Source organism: Falco naumanni, unplaced genomic scaffold (genome assembly GCF_017639655.2).
Source record: "Falco naumanni isolate bFalNau1 unplaced genomic scaffold, bFalNau1.pat scaffold_327_arrow_pat_ctg1, whole genome shotgun sequence".
NCBI lineage: Eukaryota > Metazoa > Chordata > Aves > Falconiformes > Falconidae > Falco > Falco naumanni.
The window spans coordinates 16642-34163 of record NW_024427445.1 but is presented as its reverse complement, the minus strand read 5'-3'; the positions used below and the strand labels follow the sequence as shown (position 1 = coordinate 34163).

At 68.6% G+C, this 17522-nt stretch overlaps 3 protein-coding genes across 3 annotated transcripts; all 3 read left to right on the top strand.

The window, feature by feature from the left end:
* The first annotated feature begins 2460 nt into the window (after positions 1 to 2460).
* On the top strand, positions 2461 to 5325 carry OTUB1 (OTU deubiquitinase, ubiquitin aldehyde binding 1). Its single transcript, XM_040581470.1, has 7 exons — positions 2461 to 2597; positions 2933 to 2994; positions 3105 to 3203; positions 3339 to 3457; positions 3673 to 3757; positions 3922 to 4116; positions 4878 to 5325. The coding sequence occupies exons 1-7, from the start codon at positions 2540 to 2542 to the stop codon at positions 5073 to 5075; spliced, it is 816 nt and encodes a 271-aa protein (XP_040437404.1). The 5' UTR covers positions 2461 to 2539; the 3' UTR covers positions 5076 to 5325.
* Positions 5326 to 5963: 638 nt separating this feature from the next.
* LOC121082133 (leucine-rich repeat transmembrane protein FLRT1-like) lies at positions 5964 to 9472 on the top strand. The gene is given in 5 exon segments (XM_040581466.1): positions 5964 to 5983; positions 6380 to 6428; positions 7592 to 7733; positions 8007 to 8599; positions 8601 to 9472. Coding segments are annotated over 5 exon segments (1365 nt in total). The 3' UTR covers positions 9162 to 9472.
* A 1617-nt stretch (positions 9473 to 11089) lies between these two features.
* On the top strand, positions 11090 to 17481 carry STIP1 (stress induced phosphoprotein 1). The gene is given in 16 exon segments (XM_040581471.1): positions 11090 to 11380; positions 12453 to 12503; positions 12505 to 12663; positions 12793 to 12934; positions 13287 to 13428; positions 13857 to 13965; positions 13968 to 14024; positions 14259 to 14385; positions 14474 to 14576; positions 14676 to 14796; positions 14871 to 14967; positions 15050 to 15174; positions 16243 to 16279; positions 16368 to 16471; positions 16555 to 16727; positions 17249 to 17481. Coding segments are annotated over 16 exon segments (1911 nt in total). The 3' UTR covers positions 17322 to 17481.
* Positions 17482 to 17522: the final 41 nt, after the last annotated feature.

Genomic DNA, 17522 nt, shown 5'->3' with positions numbered 1-17522 from the left:
AGACTGGCTGCAGTACCCAAATTTTTTCGCCAGGCGGCAGCAGGAGGGCCGCCCTGCAGAGTAAGGGCAGCGCATCCGCAGACGGGGCTTGAAGCCAAAGGGGCGGGGTTTGGGGCGGCGTCGCATGGTTATGACGCAATGCCGCTTCTGGCAAAACTAAGGGCAGCGCATGCGTAAGAGTGGCTCGACTGCAACGACAGGGGTTCGCGTCACGCCGCCGGTAGAATCTTTCCCGCGCGGAGGACACGCATTCGAGCCCCGTGGTCTGGTACCAACTTTTGGTCGCCAGATGGCAGCAGCGCTCCACCAACCGTGCGGCTGCAGTACCCAAGTATTTTTCGCTAGATGGCAGCAGCGCTCCACCAATCCCGCTGCTGCAGTACCCACATTTTTTCGCTAGATGGCAGCAGCGCTCCACCAACAGGGCGGCTGCAGTACCCAATTATATTTCGCTAGATGGCAGCAGCGCTCCACCAACGGGGCCGGCTGCAGTACCCAAGTATATTTCGCTAGATGGCAGCAGTGCTCCACCAACGGGGCCGGCTGCAGTACCCAATTATATTTCGCTAGATGGCAGCAGCGCTTCACAAACCGGGATGCTGCAGTACTCAAATACTTTTCGCTAGATGGCAGCAGCGCTCCACCAACGGGGCCGGCTGCAGTACCCAATTATATTTCGCTAGATGGCAGCAGCGCTCCACCAACGGGGCCGGCTGCAGTACCCAAGTATATTTCGCTAGATGGCAGCAGCGCTTCACAAACCGGGATGCTGCAGTACCAATTTTTTTTCGCTAGATGGCAGCAGCGCTACACAAACGGGGCCGGCTGCAGTACTCAAATATTTTTCGCTAGATGGCAGCAGCGCTCCACCAACGGGGCCGGCTGCAGTACCCAATTATATTTCGCTAGATGGCAGCAGTGCTCCACCAACGGGGCCGGCTGCAGTACCCAATTATATTTCGCTAGATGGCAGCAGCGCTCCACCAACGGGGCCGGCTGCAGTACCCAATTTTTTTTCGCTAGATGGCAGCAGCGCTCCACCAACGGGGCCGGCTGCAGTACCCAATTTTTTTTCGCTAGATGGCAGCAGCGCTCCACAAACCACGATGCTGCAGTACCAATTTATTTTCGCTAGATGGCAGCAGCGCTCCACCAACGGGGCCGGCTGCAGTACTCAAATATTTTTCGCTAGATGGCAGCAGTGCCCCACGAACCCTGTGCTGAGCACTGGCCGGGCGAGCACTGGGCCGGGGTCTCAGCCCAGTTCACGCCACCGGACCCCGGGAGCGCTCGCTGCGGTGCGGGGTTCCCTGCGCTCCGCCCTTTGCCCACTCGCAGCCCGGGCACTCATACTCGTTGCCTCCGTATGCAAAAGCACCCACGGGGCTCAAGCTCATAAATCCTTTCCGTGCGATGCATTCCGTTTTGCTGCGGGGAACAGGGGCGCGTTTGCTCTGGTCGCGTTTGGAAGCACCTTAGTAGCAGCGATTTTAAATACGTATTTTTTTAAATGGAAGAGGTCCTGCGGGGCTGCCCTTTCCGAACGGTGTGCACGTGTGGCTTAGGAAAAGCTCGCGCAAGTTTTCCCCTGCGCAGGTAAAGCCGTTACGAGCTGTCGCACGGTTTAACCTCGCGCTCGCGGCCGCTCCCTGTGAGGGGGAAGCCGTTACCGGAGCGAGGGGGCGCGGAGCACGCGGCAGGGCGGGAAGGTGGGCCAAGGGAGCGGGGTCTTCCCTCCGCCTCCTCCCCCTCTGCACCCTAACCCTCTGGGACTGGGGGTCTCAGGATCCCGCCCGTACTGGGGGAGGTGCTGAGGGTCCCACTGAGACTGGAGGGGGCTGAGGGTCCCACCAGTAAGGGGAGGGGGGGGCGGTTAAGGTCTGTCTGGAACTGGGGTGCTGAGTGTCTCACTGGGACTGGGGGGGGGGCTCAGGGTCCCACCAGTATGAGGGGTCTTTAGGGTCCCCCGGTAGTGGGGGGGGGTGGGGGGGTGGAGTCCTTCTGGGACTGGGGGGGGGGCTCAGGGTCCCACCAGTATGAGGGTCCCCCGGTAGTGGGGGGGGGGGGGGTGGAGTCCTTCTGGGACTGGGGGGGGGGCTCAGGGTCCCACCAGTATGAGGGTCCCCCGGTAGTGGGGGGGGGGGGGGGTGGAGTCCTTCTGGGACTGGGGGGGGGGGCTCAGGGTCCCACCAGTATGAGGGTCCCCCGGTAGTGGGGGGGGGGGGGGGGGTGGAATCCTTCTGGGACTGGGGGGGGGGGGCTCAGGGTCCCACCGGTACCGGGCGGGGCTTAGGGGCCCTCCGGGACCGGAGTGCTGAGGGTCCCACCGGGACCGAGTCCCACAGGTGGGCTCGCGGGGCGTGGCCTGCAGCGAGGGGCGTGGCCGTTGCGCGGCCGCGCGGGGCCCAGGCTACGGCGTGGGGCGGGGCCGGTTGCTAAGCGACGACGGCGGCCGTGACGCGGCGGCGGTTTGACCCGGAAGCGCTGCCGGCGGCGGGCGGCTGACCCGGAAGTGCTGCGCGGGGCGGGGCTGCGGCGGATGATGGCGGCGGAGGAGCCTCAGCAGAAGCCGGAGCCGCTCAGCGGCGACGCGGACGGTACCGACGGGCCCCGGCCGAGCACCCCCCGCGGCCTCCCCCCGCGGCCTCCCCCCCGCGTCCCGGCTTCCCCTGGGGACCCCCCATCGGGACCCCCCGGCGCCCCGCGGGGGCCGCGCTGGGGCCCGGTGCCCCCACAGCCCCCGCCCGGCGTCCCCGAGACCCCCAGAGCCCCGCCGTAGCACCCCCAGGGTCTCCCCCGTAGCACCCCGGGACCCTCCCCCGACGCCCCGCGTAGCCCCCCCGCAGCACCCAGTGAAGTGGCCACGGGGGGCCCCTACGAAATTGGGGACACTTCTCCTGAACCCAAATATCCCCCCCCCCCCCCCCCAAAGGCGTGAACTGCCTGGCCTACGATGAGGCCATCATGGCACAGCAGGACCGGATCCAGCAAGAGGTGAGCACCCCGCCAGCCCCCCCGACGCTCTCGTGGGTGTCTCCACGTCGCTCCCCTCCCCCTGACGGTGACCCCCCGCCACGCTGACCCCCCTTCCCCATGGGGTGCAGATCGCAGTGCAGAACCCACTGGTGTCCGAGCGGCTGGAGCTGGCCGTGCTGTACAAGGAGTACGCCGAGGATGACCACATCTACCAGCAGAAGATCAAGGTGGGCACCAGTGAGGGACTGGGAGCGCCTCTGGCAAAACCAGTACAGGACTGGGAGTTGTAAAGGGCCTCGTGGCACCCGGGTTGCACCCCCCGACCCCCAACACCTGACTGTGTGCTGTGCCGCCCTCCCCAGGACCTGCTCCAGAAGTATTCCTATATCCGGAAGACGCGGCCAGACGGAAACTGCTTCTACCGAGCCTTTGGCTTCGCCCACCTGGAGGCTCTGCTGGAGGATGGCCAGGAGCTGCAGCGGTGCGAAGCCCCCAGGGACCCCCTCTGGGTGTCCCCTGTACACTGACGTGTCCCCCCACCCGAGTCCCAAGGGTTCCTCCTTGCCCCGCCCCCCCCCCCCCCCCGCCTCAAATCACGCCTCTCCCCCACCAGATGTCTGGGTGCCCCCTGGGTCCCCCTTCCCTCCCCCAACACCTGGGTGTGCATCCCCTGCTGATGCCCGGGTCCCCATCCAGGTTCAAGGAGGTCTCGGCCCGCAGCAAGGAGGAGCTGGTGGCACAGGGGTTCACTGAATTCACCATTGAGGACTTCCACAACACGGTGGGAACATGGCAGGGAACACAGAGGGGGGCATGGTCCCTGCGGCCGCGTGTGTGACCCCATGAGGGCCCTTGTGACAGCACGTGTCCACGACATGCATGTGTGCCCCTGTGGCCGTGCACGTCACGCCACCCGTGCCCCCCTGATACGTGTGTTCCTGGCAGTTCATGGAGCTGATCGAGCGGGTGGAGCGCCGCGTGCCACTGCCGGAGCTGCTGGCGGCCTTCAATGAGCCCAGCACCTCCGACTACCTGGTGGTCTACCTGCGCCTGCTGACCTCTGGCTGCCTCCAGCGCCACCGCCGCTTCTTCGAGCAGTTCCTGGAGGGCGGCCGCAGCATCAAGGAGTTCTGCCAGCAGGTCAGGGCCTCGCACAGGCCTCGCGCTGCCCCAGCATGGGCCATGTGCCACCTTGCAGCACCCTCACGTGGCTTCATGTAGGGCAGGGGTCCTCAAACTACGGCCCGCATGCTGGATATGGCCCCCCAGGGTCCTCAGTCCGGCCCCTGGTATTTACAGAACCCCCCCGCCCCCCGCCGGGGGGTGGGGCGGGAAACCGAGCAGCCACAGATGACTCTCTGCCACTTCATCCGCGCGCCGGCCCCCTGTTTAAAAGGTTTGAGGACCCCTGATGTAGGGTATCACATGGGCTCGCGTGGGTCCCACGCAGCTTCACAGGGTCTCCTGCGGCTTTTGCGTGGTGTCTTGCGGCCTTGTGCAAACTACAGCAGTCTCAAACTGCTCTTGCACAAGTCTTGCGTGGGTCTCGCGTCGCATCCCAGGGCCCCTGTCTGGCTTTGCGCAGCCTCGTGCTGCCTCCCGGCACGCTCACTCAGCTTCGCGTGGTCCTTACACGGTCTCTCACGTGGCGTTGTGCAGCTTTGCACACTCCTGCACGATCTCACCCTGCCCTTGCACGGCTTCTGACGGCCTTTGCGCAGCTTCACGCAGTCCCTGGCGGCCACTGCGCAGCCCCCCGGCAGGTTTGCACAGCCTCGTATGGCTTTGCACAACCTCCAGCCCCTCCGCAGCGTCGCACGGCGTCGCACGGCCTCCCAGGCGTCCGGGTGCACCCCCAAGCTCCCTGGCACAGTCCCCCGATGTCCCTTTTCCCCTCACAGGAGGTGGAACCCATGTGCAAGGAGAGTGACCACATCCACATCATTGCTCTCGCACGAGCCTTGCACGTCTCTATCCTGGTGGAATACATGGACCGGGGGGAGGGCGGCGCCACCAACCCCCACGTCTTCCCCGAGGGCTCCCAGCCCCGCGTCTGCCTGCTCTACCGCCCCGGCCACTACGACATCCTCTACAAGTGAGCTCGCGCCTCGCACGAGGCCTCACGCGAGGCTGGCGGTGCCTCGCCTGGGCCGAGTGCGGCTCCCGGCAGGCGCACGGGGGCTTTGCGCAGGGCCCGCCAGCGCCTCGCGTGACCTTGCGGGGCCTCACGCGTCCCTCGCACAGGCCCTGTGGGCCCTCGTGCAACCCTGGCACGAGTCCTCATGCGGCTTCGCACGTGCCCCCCTCCCTCCGCCCCCCCCCCCCCCCCCCAATAAAGACGTGGCCCCACTCGCTGTGGTTGTTTATTCGGGGAGGGGGGTGTCACGCAGGGGGACTCGGGGGTGGGGGAGGGGGGAGGTGGGGCTGGGGGGCACTTGGGGAGCCCCATGGGTGCAGCTGGGGATCAAGAGGGGTGGTGAGAGGGTTGAGGGAGGACGCTGGGTGGGGGGAGCACTGAGACCCCTTGTGGGGCACTTGAAGTCCTGGGGGGTCACTTGGGACCCTCTTGGGGGCAGTTGGGGGGGGGTGTGTGGGTGGAGCAGGGGGTTCCGCTTAGAGGACAAACTGCGGGGCTGGGGGGGGGGTCCCAGGGGGGGTCACCCAGACGGTGGCAGGGTACCCTGGGGCGAGCTGGGTGATGGAGGCGCCTTATCCTGTGCCGCACAACCTGCCCTTCGCGCCATGCACATGTGCAACATGTCCGGGGACCCCCCCCCCAACTGCCCCCCCCCCCCCAACCCAAACTACCCCTGGGAACCCCAACAGCCACCCGAGGGTCCCCAGATTTCCCCTTCCCACCCCCCCAAAGCCCCCCTTGTCCCACCTGCTGAAGGCACTTGTGGGGATCTGCAGGAGGGTGGCATGAGCCCCCTCGCACGGCAGGGTCCCCGTGCAAGGGGGTCCTAGTGTGCAGCTCATCCGGGGGCATGTGTGGCACCGGGGTGGGGTATAAGACCCCCCCCCTTCCCCGCTGGCGGTGGAGCCCCCCTGCGTGCACCCCAACAGTGTCTGGCGTGCGCGTGCGCCTCGTGCCAGCTCTTGTGCAAGCCCCGTGCGCCTCGTGCCAGCTCTTGTGCAAGCCCCGCGCGCCTCGTGCCAGCTCTTGTGCAAGCCCCGTGCGCCTCGTGCCAGCTCTTGTGCAAGCCCCGTGCCTGGACGTGCCTGGACGCCTGGGGCGGGGGGTGGTTGCGGGATGTGAGGAGGGGGTTTTGGTCCCCCGCTCAGCTGCATCCGCCCCGCGCCCCCCCCCCCCCGGGTCCCCGCGCACCGGGAGGCGGCGCTCCCCCCCCCCCCCCCCCCCCGCCTCCCCTTCCCCCCCTCCACCGCCTTCCCACGCCCGCAGCCGCCGCCGCCAGCACCGGGCCCGACCGCGCCGGCCGGTACCCACCCCGGTAAGGGCCCCCCGCTCCCCTGCCCCACCCTCCCCCCTCCCGGGACCCCCCCGAAACCTCCCCCTGCGCTCCGCATCCCCATCCCCACCCCCGCATGGTACCCAGTGATGCTCCAGCCCGGGGGAGGGACCCAGGCGGTCGGGAGCCGGGCCCATCCCCCACCGGGTACCACAGGAGCGACCCCCCCCCCCCCCCGACATTAAGACCCCCCCAAATCCTCCTGACGTCTCCCGCCCCCCACCCCCCCCAGCCATCCGAAATCGACTCGCCCCTCCCCCGCCCGGTACCCAGCGATGCTCCAGCCGGGGGGAGGGGCCCAGGCGTCCGCGAGGGGGAAGGGAAGGGACTCAGGCGTCCAGGGTCCTGACCCCCCCGCCGAGAGACCACCCCCCCCCTTACGGCACCAAATCCCCCCCATCCCCTCCCCCAAGCCCCCCCCCCCCCCCCCCCCCCCGGGTAGCTAGAGATGCTCCAGCCGAGGGGAGGGACCCTGGGAGGGGGGGAAGGGACCCAGGCGTCTGGGAGTCTGACACCCCCCACGAGACACCCCCCCTGCCACGAGACCCCCCCCCGACTCCCCCACCTGCCCCCAGCCCTTAAATGCCCTCTGACCCTCCCCCCCACCAACACCACCCCCCACACCCAGGTACCCAGGGATGCTCCATCCGGGGGGAGGGGCTCAGGGGGCTGAGGGGGGCCCAGGCTCCCTGGAAGGTGACATCCCCCCATGAGACCCCTTCCCAGACCCCCAAAACCTCCCTGGCCCCCCAGCCCTTTCCCCAGTCCCCAGTGGTGTCCAGCCAGGGGGACTCAGGCATGGGGGGGGGGGTGATGGGGGGGGGGGGGGGGGAGATGGGGGGGGGGTGTCACCCACACATCTGGGTCCCCTCCTGGGGACGAGGTCACGTGACCCCTCGTGCAAGGCCCTCACGCGAGGCCGGGGCTGATGCAAGGGCAACCCTGGGGCATGAGAGTCCCGGGGGGGCCCTAACGAGCTGCTGCTAATTAGGAGCGGTTCAGGAGCGGCGCTGGTAATTAGCACCCCGAGGAGGGGAGAGCAGAGGCTCGGCCGCTGGGGGCCTGGCGGGTGTCGCACGAGGGCCTTTCACAAGGGCGGGTGTCGCACGAGGGCCCCGCTGCTCACCACCCCTCTCTCTCCACAGCGGCCCCCCCGGTGGGGGGGGGGGGGCCATGGAGCACCGGCGCTGTTAGCAGCGGGCTCGCACGAGGACCCGCCGTGGCACGAGCGCCCGTTGCACGAGGCCCCGTCGCACGAGGACCGCGGACCACGGGCAGAGGACCCAGGTAGAGCCCCACCCCACGGTGGTCCCCTATGGGGGGGGGGGTCCCTATGGGGGGGGGGGGTGTCTCCTATGGGGAGGTTCCCTATGGGGGGGTCCCTACCCTATAGATCATGGGGGGGGGGTTATGGTGCTGTGGTCCCCTGTATCGGGGGGGGGGGAGGGGCACCGGGAGGGGCGCTGCCCTGTATCTGGGGTCAGTGCTGGGGGGGCCGCAGCACCCAGACACCTGGGTCCCCGGCCCCCCTCCGCCCTTACCCGCGGTCCCCCCCTCCAGGACCCCCCCTCCCCTCATGGCCCCCCCTCCCCTGCACCTCCTCCTCCTCCTCCTCCTCCCCCTTCCTCCCCCCACCCTGGCTGCCCCGCGGGGGGGGGGGGGGCCCTCCTTTCCCCTCTCCCCTCCTGTGCATTGCCACCGCCGTCGCTGCGCTCGCCATCACCGCTGCCGCCTGTCCCGCCGTGTGCCGCTGCGCTGGCGGCCGCGTCTACTGCAACGACCGCGGCCTGACAGCCGTGCCCGAGGGTCTCCCTGCTGGAGCCACCACCCTCTTCCTCCAAAACAACCGGATCGGTGACGCTGGCATCCCGGCACGCCTGGGGCACCTGCCGGCGCTGAAGGTGCTGTACCTGTATGCCAACGCGCTGGAGCAGCTGCCGGCACACCTGCCGCCGGCGCTGCGGGAGCTGCACCTGCAGGAGAACAACGTGCGCGGGCTGTGCCGGCGGGCGCTGGCGCGGGCACCGCTGCTGGAGCGCCTGCACCTGGACGACAACTCGGTGTCGGCCGCTGGCATCGAGGAGGACGCCTTTGCCGAGAACCGCCGCCTGCGCCTGCTGTTCCTGTCGCGCAACCACCTCAGCAGCGTGCCGCCGGGGGCTGCCGCCGGCGCTGGAGGAGCTGCGGCTGGACGACAACCGCATCCACACCATCCCGCTGCGCGCCTTCGAGGGGCTGCCGGCGCTGCGGCGCCTGGTGCTGGACGGGAACCTGCTGGCCAACCAGCGCATGGCGGACGACACCTTCAGCCGCCTGGGCAACCTGAGCGAGCTGTCGCTGGGCCGCAACGCGCTGGCGGCACCGCCGGCCAACCTGCCCCGCGCCCGCCTGCGCCGCCTCTCGCTGGCCGCCAATGCCATCAGCCACGTGCCCGCCGGCGCGCTGGCGCGGATGCGCTCACTGGAGCGCCTGGACCTCTCGGACAACAACCTGACCACGCTGCCGCGGGGGCTCTTCGACGACCTGGGCAGCCTGAGCCACCTGGGGCTGCGCAACAACCCCTGGTTCTGCGGCTGCAACCTGGCCTGGCTGCGGGACTGGCTGCGCCGGCGCGCGCCGCGGGGGCTGGAGGTCAAGGGGCTGCTGTGCCAGGCGCCGGCGCGGCTGCGGGGGCTGCCAGTGGGGGAGCTGGGGGGGGGAGATGGACGCCTGTGAGCCCCCTGCCGCTGCCGCCGTGCCAGGCGCGGGGGCAGCCTCACCGGGTGCTGCGGCAGCGGCGTCGCCCGGTGTCATGGCAGCGTCACCGAGCACAGCGGCATCGCCGGGGGTCCCAGCGCCGACGGGTGGGCTGTGGGTGCAGGCGGCGCCTGGGGGGTCTCTGAGGGTGCGGTGGCCCCCGGCCCCCCCCGGCATGTCGCTGCGGTTGAGCTGGCTGCGCCCGGGGGCAGGGGCGGTGACGGAAACCCTGGTGCGGGGGGAGCGGGGGGAGTACGTGGTGACGGCGCTGCAGCCACGGGCAACCTACCGCGTGTGCTTGTCTGCACTCGACGCCCCCAGCGCCGCCAGCCCCCCACTCTGCACCCAGGCTCGTGCCGGTGGTGAGGCCCCCCCCGTATCACCGGACCCCGCCCCCCCAAGGGACGCCCCCCTAGCACTGCCCCCGGCCGCAGCGGTGGGGGGGGCGGCAGCAGCAGCAGCCGGGGGTGGTCCTGGGGGTCCTGGCGGGGTGGTGGAGGCGGCGGAGGAGGGGCGGGGAAGGGGGGGTTCCCCCCCCCCCCCAAGATCGGGGGGGGGCGGCTGGCCCTGAGACCCCTGCGACCCCCCGAGGAGGGGGGCCATCCGCACGATCTTCCCCCCCCCACCACCCCCACCACCCCCTCCCCCCCCCGCTGCCCCCCCCTGGCGTTCGGGGGTACCGGGGGGGGCGGGTGCCCCACGGCGGTGTCAGCGAGGGGCTGGGGTCCTGATGAGGGTAAGAGTCCCCTCTTTCTGGGACACCCCCCCATGTTGGGGAGACACCCTCTGGGGATACGGTGGGGGAGGCGCCCCCCTGCTCCAAGGACATTTGGGGGGGGATCCCCCCGGGGGTTTTGGGGGGAAGGGGTCCCCCTGCCCCTCCCCCACCTCCCTTTAAGGGACATTTTGACTTTTTTTAAGGTGTTTTTTCGGCACCGCTGCTTTTTTGGGGGAAGAAAAGGTGGGTTTGGGGCAGGAAGGGGTTTGGGGGGGCGGACCTAGGTGTCTGGGACCCCCAAAATCCCCATGACCTCCAGGAGGACCCCAGCATCAGAACCTGCACAAGAGACCATTGGAGGGGGTGCAGGGGGGATCCAGGCATCCCCCCCCCCCCCCGCCCCCCCCAGCTTCAGGGCACGTTTGTGTGTGACAAAGTGCCCCCTCCCCCACGAGGTGCCTTCACCCCTCCCCTTGCCCCCAGCCGTTGGAATTTTGAGGGAAAAGGACCAAAATCAGGTAAAATCAACCCAAAAGGGCTGAGGGGCGCCACCTTCCCCCCCCCCCCCCCCCAATAAACCCAGCGGCTCCTTTTCCCGCCGGCGCCTCTTTCCCGGACGCCCGGGACTCCCCCGCAACAAGGGGGGAGGGTATGCACGTGCGGGGGCGGGGGGCACACGCGTGTGCGAGGGGCTTGTCACACTAGGCCCCAACCCCAAGGGATGGGGGGGGGGGCGGGGAGAGGGGTGTGGGGGAGGGGGGGGGGAAGGTTCACGGCAGAGGGGGGCACGAGGGCTCACGTGTGGGGGGGAGGTCATATAGGGGTCATGAGAAGGTTCCAGGGGGTCACACCAGGGTCACATCAGCCACACGTGTGTTGCGCCCCTCCCACCAGGAGGCCCAGGCGTGCAGCCTCTCCCCAGCACGCCAGGGCGGGGGGCCTACTCCCTGCCCCTCCCGCCATGACGCCCCCCCCCCTTCGGCCCCCAGCCCGTTTGGTAGCGGCTTCGGGGGTCTCCCCGTGCGAGCCGCGCCGCCTCTCCCGCGGGACGCACGGGTGGTAGCGAGGCCTCCGCGCCGCCGGGCGGCGCACTCCCACCCCAGTCGTGTCCCAGCCCCTTCGTGATTGGCACCGCGCACACCCAATGGGAGAGGTGGAAAATTCCAGAAGAGCGAGGAGGCTCCCGCCAATGGTCGGCCAGCGTCGGCCGTGGCGGCCAATGGGCGTGCGGAGGCTGGCTTTTGTGCCGGCTTCCGGCGGGAAGGCGGGGCTTGAGAGAGGCGGGCACCTCTTTCCCTCTCGGCCAATGGCAAGGCGGGACGGCAGCTATCTACCAATGGGCATTCGCGCGGGGGCGGGCGGGCGGAGCCGCCGGCCAATGGGGGGCAAGTGGGCGGGGCGCGAGGCTTCTAGCAGCTTCCAGAAGGCGGCGCGTTCGCGGCGGGAGCGGAGCGGAGCCGGCCGGGCCGCCATGGAGGAGGTGGGCGGGGGCCGGGAGGGGCCCCGGGGGGCTCCGAGGGGGTTTGTGGCTCCCCGGGCGGGGGGGGGGGGGTCTGGGCTCCTTGTCAGCGGAGCTGGCGGGGCCCTGAGGGGGGCCGGAGGGCTCCGAGGGGATCGGGGGGGAGGGGTGTCCGAGGGGCTTCGGGGGGCCCTGAGAGGCTGGAGGGGCGGGGGTCCCGGAGAAAGGCGGAGGGGGGATCTGCCTGTGCCCGAGGGAGGTGGGGAGGAGGTCGGGGGGTGTCTGAGAGGCTGGGAGTGCTGGAACGTGGCGGGGAGGCGGTCTGGGGGACCCTGAGGGGAGCCAGGGGGTTGCAGTGGGCTGTGGGGGGGCCTTGATTGGGGGTCACGGGGACCCCATTCATGTTCCTCTTCTTTTTTTCTGCCCGCCCCTTTCCTGCGGCCTTTCCTTGGCTCCCTGCGTGCCGCCTGCCTGCCCTTTCCTTGCGGCTCCGTGTCTCACGCGTCTTGCCTTTCTGCTCCTCCTGCCGCGCTCTGTCTCCCTCTTGCCCTCCAACGCTCGTGCCCCTCCTGCCCCTGGCCCCCGACTTTCTTCGTCGCCCTCCTCTCGACTCGCACTCTTTCTCGTTCTCCTTCGCATTTTCCACACGTCCGGCCTCTTCCTCGCATCTTCTCGTTGGGCCCCCCCCCGCCCTCCCGGCATGCTCTTCGTCGGGCCTTCATCCTCCGTTCTCCACTCCCTCTTGCACACGCGCCCGGTGCTTCATGCCCGTTCTGCGATGCTCCTTACTCACGCTTTTTATTTCTCGCGCCTTCTTCCTTGGCACTGCTCTCTTCCTGATGCCTTCTTCCACCTGGCGTTCCTTCACCTTCCTCACGCTTTCCCTCTTCTCGCGCCCCTCCTGTTTTTCACACCTTCCTGCGCCTCGTGGGTTGTCGTTCTCCTCCTGCTTTCCTTCCTCTGGTGCTCCGCTGCCTTTCTCACGCCTTGTTTATTCTCGTGCCCCTCCCCTTTTTCACGCCTTCCTCCTCTTTGTGGGCCTTCCTCCCTCTCCCACGTTTTTTTTCTCCCCTCCTCTTCCTCCCTGTGGCAGGCGCAGGAGCTGAAGGAGCGGGGCAACCGGGCGCTGGCGGCAGGGGACGTGGGGGGGGGCCGTGCGCCATTACACAGCAGCCATCGCCCTGGACAGCCGCAACCACGTTCTCTTCAGCAACCGCTCAGCTGCCTACGCCCGCCAGGGCGACTACGCCCGGGCCCTGGCTGACGCCTGCCGCACCCTTGAGCTGCGCCCTGACTGGGCCAAGGTGGGTGCGGGGAGCACCTGTGGGTGCCCCCGTCTGCGTCGGCCCCCAGGGGTGCTCACCACATCTTGTGTGTGTGTCCGTGTCGTGTCATTCGTGTCCGTCCCCCCCCCCCCCCCGCCACAAATCCAGGGGTACTCACGCAAGGCAGCGGCACTGGAGTTCCTGCATCGCTTCGAGGAGGCCAAGGCAGCTTATGAAGAGGGGCTGAAGCATGAGCCGGGCAACGCGCAGCTCAAGGAGGGGCTGCGGGGGGTGGAGGCACGGCTGGCAGGTAGGGAGGGGTTAGGGGGGTGGGGAGGGGGTGCTGGGGATATTGGACATGGGGGATGGGGGGGGTTGGGCCTGGGAGTTGGTGGGCTTTGAGAGGTGGAGGCATGGCTGGTTGGGCTTCTTGGGGATCACAGAGGGGTCGGGGGGGTGGCCTGAGATTTTTTTGGGTCCCAGAATCAGTCCAGGGGGTCCCTGGGAGGTTTGAGGGGGCTCTGAGGGCATTTGAGGTTCCTGGGTGGGGATGTGGAAATGTTTTAGAGCCCTAGAATGGGTCTGGGGGCACCCTGAGAAGGGGGTCTGGGGTACCCGGAGCGTCGGGAGGCCTGACACCCGCTTTGTGCCCCTTCCTGCAGAGCGGAAGCTGCTGAACCCCTTCAGTGTGCCAGACCTGTATGGGCGGCTGGAGGGGGACCCCCGAACCCGGGCACTGCTGGGGGACCCCGAGTACCGGCGGCTGCTGGAGCAGCTGCGCAGCCACCCAGCCCAGCTGGGCACGTCAGTGAGGGGGAAGGGAGGGACGTGGGGGGCGGGGCGGGGGGGGCACTGGGGCAGATTTTGCAGCACTGTGATGCATTGAGGCGGGGGGGGTGGTGTTTAGGGCTGATTTTGGGGGGATTTAGGGGCAAGTTTTGGGGGGTCGGAAGGGCTGCAGGGCAGGTTTGGGAGTTATTTTGGTGGTTCAAAGCAGTTTTTTGGGGTTGGGGGGGACAGGGGGACGTCAGGACAGTTTTTGTGGTGCTGGGGAGGGATCTGGGTGCCTTCACCCCAGCTCTGTGTGCCCCGGGGTGGCTTATGGCTATTTTTGGGGTGCTGGGGTATGTTGGGGCAAATCTGTGGGCACCAAATCCCCCCCAAGGGGAGGGTGGTACAGATTTTGGGGTGCCGCTCCCCCCACCCCAGACCCTTTCTCCCCCCACCCCCAGAAAGCTGCAAGACCCCCGGGTGATGACGACTCTGAGTGTGCTGCTGGGGGTGGACCTGAGCGGGGCTGAGGAAGAAGAGGAAGCCCCTTCCCCACCACCACCCCCCCCCTCCCCAGCCCCCCCCCCAGCCCCCCCCCCCCCCCGGAGCTCCCTGAAAACAAGAAGGAGGTGAGGGGGGGGGTGTGGGTGTCCCCTGAAAATCCCGGGGGGCAACTGGGAGCTGGGGGCCGGTTCTGGGGTACCCTGTCCCTCCCGAACCTCTGGTGCCGTGGCGGGAGCTGAGCAACGCTGCCTGCAAAGGGAGGGCATTACGGGGGGGGGGGATGCAGGGCAGGGTTTGGGGGGAGGGGGAGGGGGGGGTTGGGGGATTTTGGGGTGACCCGGCCCCTGCAACCCGCCCAGGCACAGCAGGAAAAGGAGCTGGGCAATGCTGCCTACAAGCGGAAGGAATTCCCCACTGCCTTGGCCCACTACACCCGCGCCGAGGAGCTGGACCCCACCAACATGACCTACGTCACCAACCAAGCAGGTGAGTCACCCCCTGCGCCCCCCCAAAATCCTCTGAGCACTCCAAATGCCCCTGAACCCCAGGGTTTCCCTTCCTTCTCTCTCTACAGCCGTCTACTTTGAGACAGGCGACTACAACCGCTGCCGAGAACTGTGCGAAAAAGCCATTGAGGTGGGACGGGAGAACCGGGAGGACTACAGGCAGATCGCAAAGTGATTACAGTGGGATTTGGGGGGCGGGGGGGGGGGGTGTTAAAAAAGGGGAGACACCTCCAAACCTGTTCCCTGAATGCCCAAAATCCACCCGCGCAGGGCGTATGCTCGCATCGGGAACTCGTATCTGCGGGAGGAGCGGTACAAAGATGCTGTAAACTTCTACAATAAGTCGTTAGCCGAGCATCGTACGCCTGACGTGCTCAAGAAGTGTCAGCAGGTGACTTGCGGGGTCCAAAAAAGGAGGAGCAGCACCCCCAGACACCCATCCAACCCCCAAATTCGCCACTACAGGCAGAGAAAATCTTAAAGGAGCAGGAGCGGTTGGCGTACATTGACCCTGACCTGGCACTGGAGGAGAAGAATAAAGGCAACGAGTGTTTTCAGAGAGGTAACGGGGAGGTCTTGGGGGACGTAGAGTGGGCTCCCCCAGATCTTGGGTGACCCCCCACGCTGTCGTGGGCCCTCCCCAGGGGATTACCCCCAGGCCATGAAGCACTACAGCGAAGCCATTCGGCGCAACCCCCACGAGGCTCGGCTCTACAGCAACCGCGCCGCCTGCTACACCAAACTGCTCGAGTTCCCTCTGGCCCTCAAGGTTTGGGGGGCCCTGGGGACTGCTTTGGGGCTGTGCAGGGCTCGGGGGCAGTGCAGGGGGCTGGTCTGGGGGCACAGGGCTCAGTGGGGGGCTGTAGGGGGCTGGTTTGGGGGCGCAGGGCTCAGTGGGGGGCTGTAGGGGGCTGGTTTGGGGGCGCAGGGCTCAGTGGGGGGCTGTAGGGGGCTGGTTTGGGGGCGCATGGCACAGTGGGGGGCTGTAGGGGGCTGGTTTGGGGGCGCAGGGCACAGTGGGGGGCTGTAGGGGGCTGGTTTGGGGGCGCAGGGCTCAGTGGGGGGCTGTAGGGGGCTGGTTTGGGGGCGCAGGGCACAGTGGGGGGCTGTAGGGGGCTGGTTTGGGGGCGCAGGGCACAGTGGGGGGGCTGTAGGGGGCTGGTTGGGGGGCGCAGGGCACAGTGGGGGGCTGTAGGGGGCTGGTCTGGGGGTGCAGGGCTCAGTAGGGGGCTGGTTTGGGGGCGCAGGGCACAGTGGGGGGGCTGTAGGGGGCTGGTTTGGGGGCGCAGGGCACAGTGGGGGGCTGTAGGGGGCTGGTTTGGGGGCGCAGGGCACAGTGGGGGGCTGTAGGGGGCTGGTTTGGGGGCGCAGGGCTCAGTGGGGGGCTGTAGGGGGCTGGTTTGGGGGCGCATGGCACAGTGGGGGGCTGTAGGGGGCTGGTTTGGGGGCGCAGGGCTCAGTGGGGGGCTGTAGGGGGCTGGTTTGGGGGCGCAGGGCTCAGTGGGGGGCTGTAGGGGGCTGGTTTGGGGGCGCAGGGCACAGTGGGGGGCTGTAGGGGGCTGGTTTGGGGGCGCAGGGCTCAGTGGGGGGCTGTAGGGGGCTGGTCTGGGGGTGCAGGGCTCAGTAGGGGGCTGGTTTGGGGGCGCAGGGCACAGTGGGGGGCTGTAGGGGGCTGGTTTGGGGGCGCAGGGCACAGTGGGGGGCTGTAGGGGGCTGGTTTGGGGGCGCAGGGCACAGTGGGGGGCTGTAGGGGGCTGGTTTGGGGGCGCAGGGCTCAGTGGGGGTGCTGCTCTGGGGGTCTTTGGGTGCCTCTAACCTCCCCCTTTCCGCCCCCCAGGACTGTGAGGAGTGCATCCGCCTGGAGCCCTCCTTCAGTGAGTGCTGGGGGGGGGGGGGGGGGCTGGTTTTGGGGTGTCCCCCTCGTCCCCTGCGTGCTGCCATCCCCGTGTCTCCCCCCCGCAGTCAAGGGCTACACGCGCAAGGCGGCGGCGCTGGAGGCCATGAAGGATTACAGCAAGGCCATGGACGTCTACCAGCGCGCCCTTGACCTCGACCCCAGCTGTAAGGTGAGGGGGAGCCCCCGCCGCTGCCCCCCCTGCCCCCTGCCGTCACCCCCTGCCCCCCCGCCATCACTCCCTTCTCCATGCAGGAGGCGGGGGAGGGCTACCAGCGCTGCCTGCTGGCCCAGTACAACCGGCAGGACACCCCCGAGGAGGTGAAGCGTCGCGCCATGGCCGACCCCGAGGTGCAGCAGATCATGAGCGACCCCGCCATGCGCCTCATCCTGGAGCAGATGCAGAAGGATCCGCAGGCACTCAGCGAGTGAGTGGTCCCTGGGGTGTCGGGGGGGGGGTCCCCGGGCTGTGGCAGGGTGGCATCGGCCACCTGACGGTGCCCGCTGGCTCTTGGGGGCACCCAGAGCTCCCCTGGCGCTGGCTGGGGCTCACCAGGGTGTCACCAGGGGTCTCTGAGGTGTGACAGGGTGTCATCGCCCCCCATCGCAGTCACCTGGTCCTAAAGGGGACACCTGGAGCTGGCAGGGGTCCCCGAGGTGTCACTGGGGGTGCCGGGGGTGTTGCCGGGCTCCCCATGGCAATCAGCTGGTCTTCAAGGGGGCGTCTGGAGCCCTCTTGGAACTTGCAGGGGGTCCCTGAGGTGTCACTGGGGGTCCCTGCGGTGTTGGGGGTGTCACCAGCTGCCCGTGGCCCTCACTGAGCCATCACGGGGAGCCCAAGGGCCCTCCCGGTGCCAAGGGGGTCCCCAACGTGTTGGTGCGTCCCAGACACGCTGGGGTGTCCCCTGTTGGTCCCTGTTGTCCCCCTGACCCCCCTGTTCCCCACCAGGCACCTGAAGAACCCTGTCATTGCCCAGAAGATCCAGAAGCTGATGGACGTGGGGCTGATCGCCATCCGGTGACGTGACCCCCCCCGGCCCCCTCCAGGGACCCCCCCGACCCCCTGGGGACACAGGCATGGGGGGGGTCCGGGGGGGTGGTGGGTGCTGGCCCTGCCGCCCCCCACCCTCATCTTGTGTCGGTTGTGGGGCGCCGCGACCCCCAATAAAGAGCGGAGCAGTTGCCAGGCTCAGCCTCTGTGGGGGGGATGGGGGGGATGTTGG

Coding starts and splice junctions, on each gene's coding strand:
- OTUB1 (XM_040581470.1), top strand. CDS start 2,540: ATGATGGCGGCGGAGGAGCCTCAGCAGAAGCCGGAGCCGCTCAGCGGC. Junction 3,458..3,672: donor GATGGCCAGGAGCTGCAGCG/GTGCGAAGCCCC, acceptor GTCCCCATCCAG/GTTCAAGGAGGTCTCGGCCC. Junction 4,117..4,877: donor TCAAGGAGTTCTGCCAGCAG/GTCAGGGCCTCG, acceptor TTCCCCTCACAG/GAGGTGGAACCCATGTGCAA.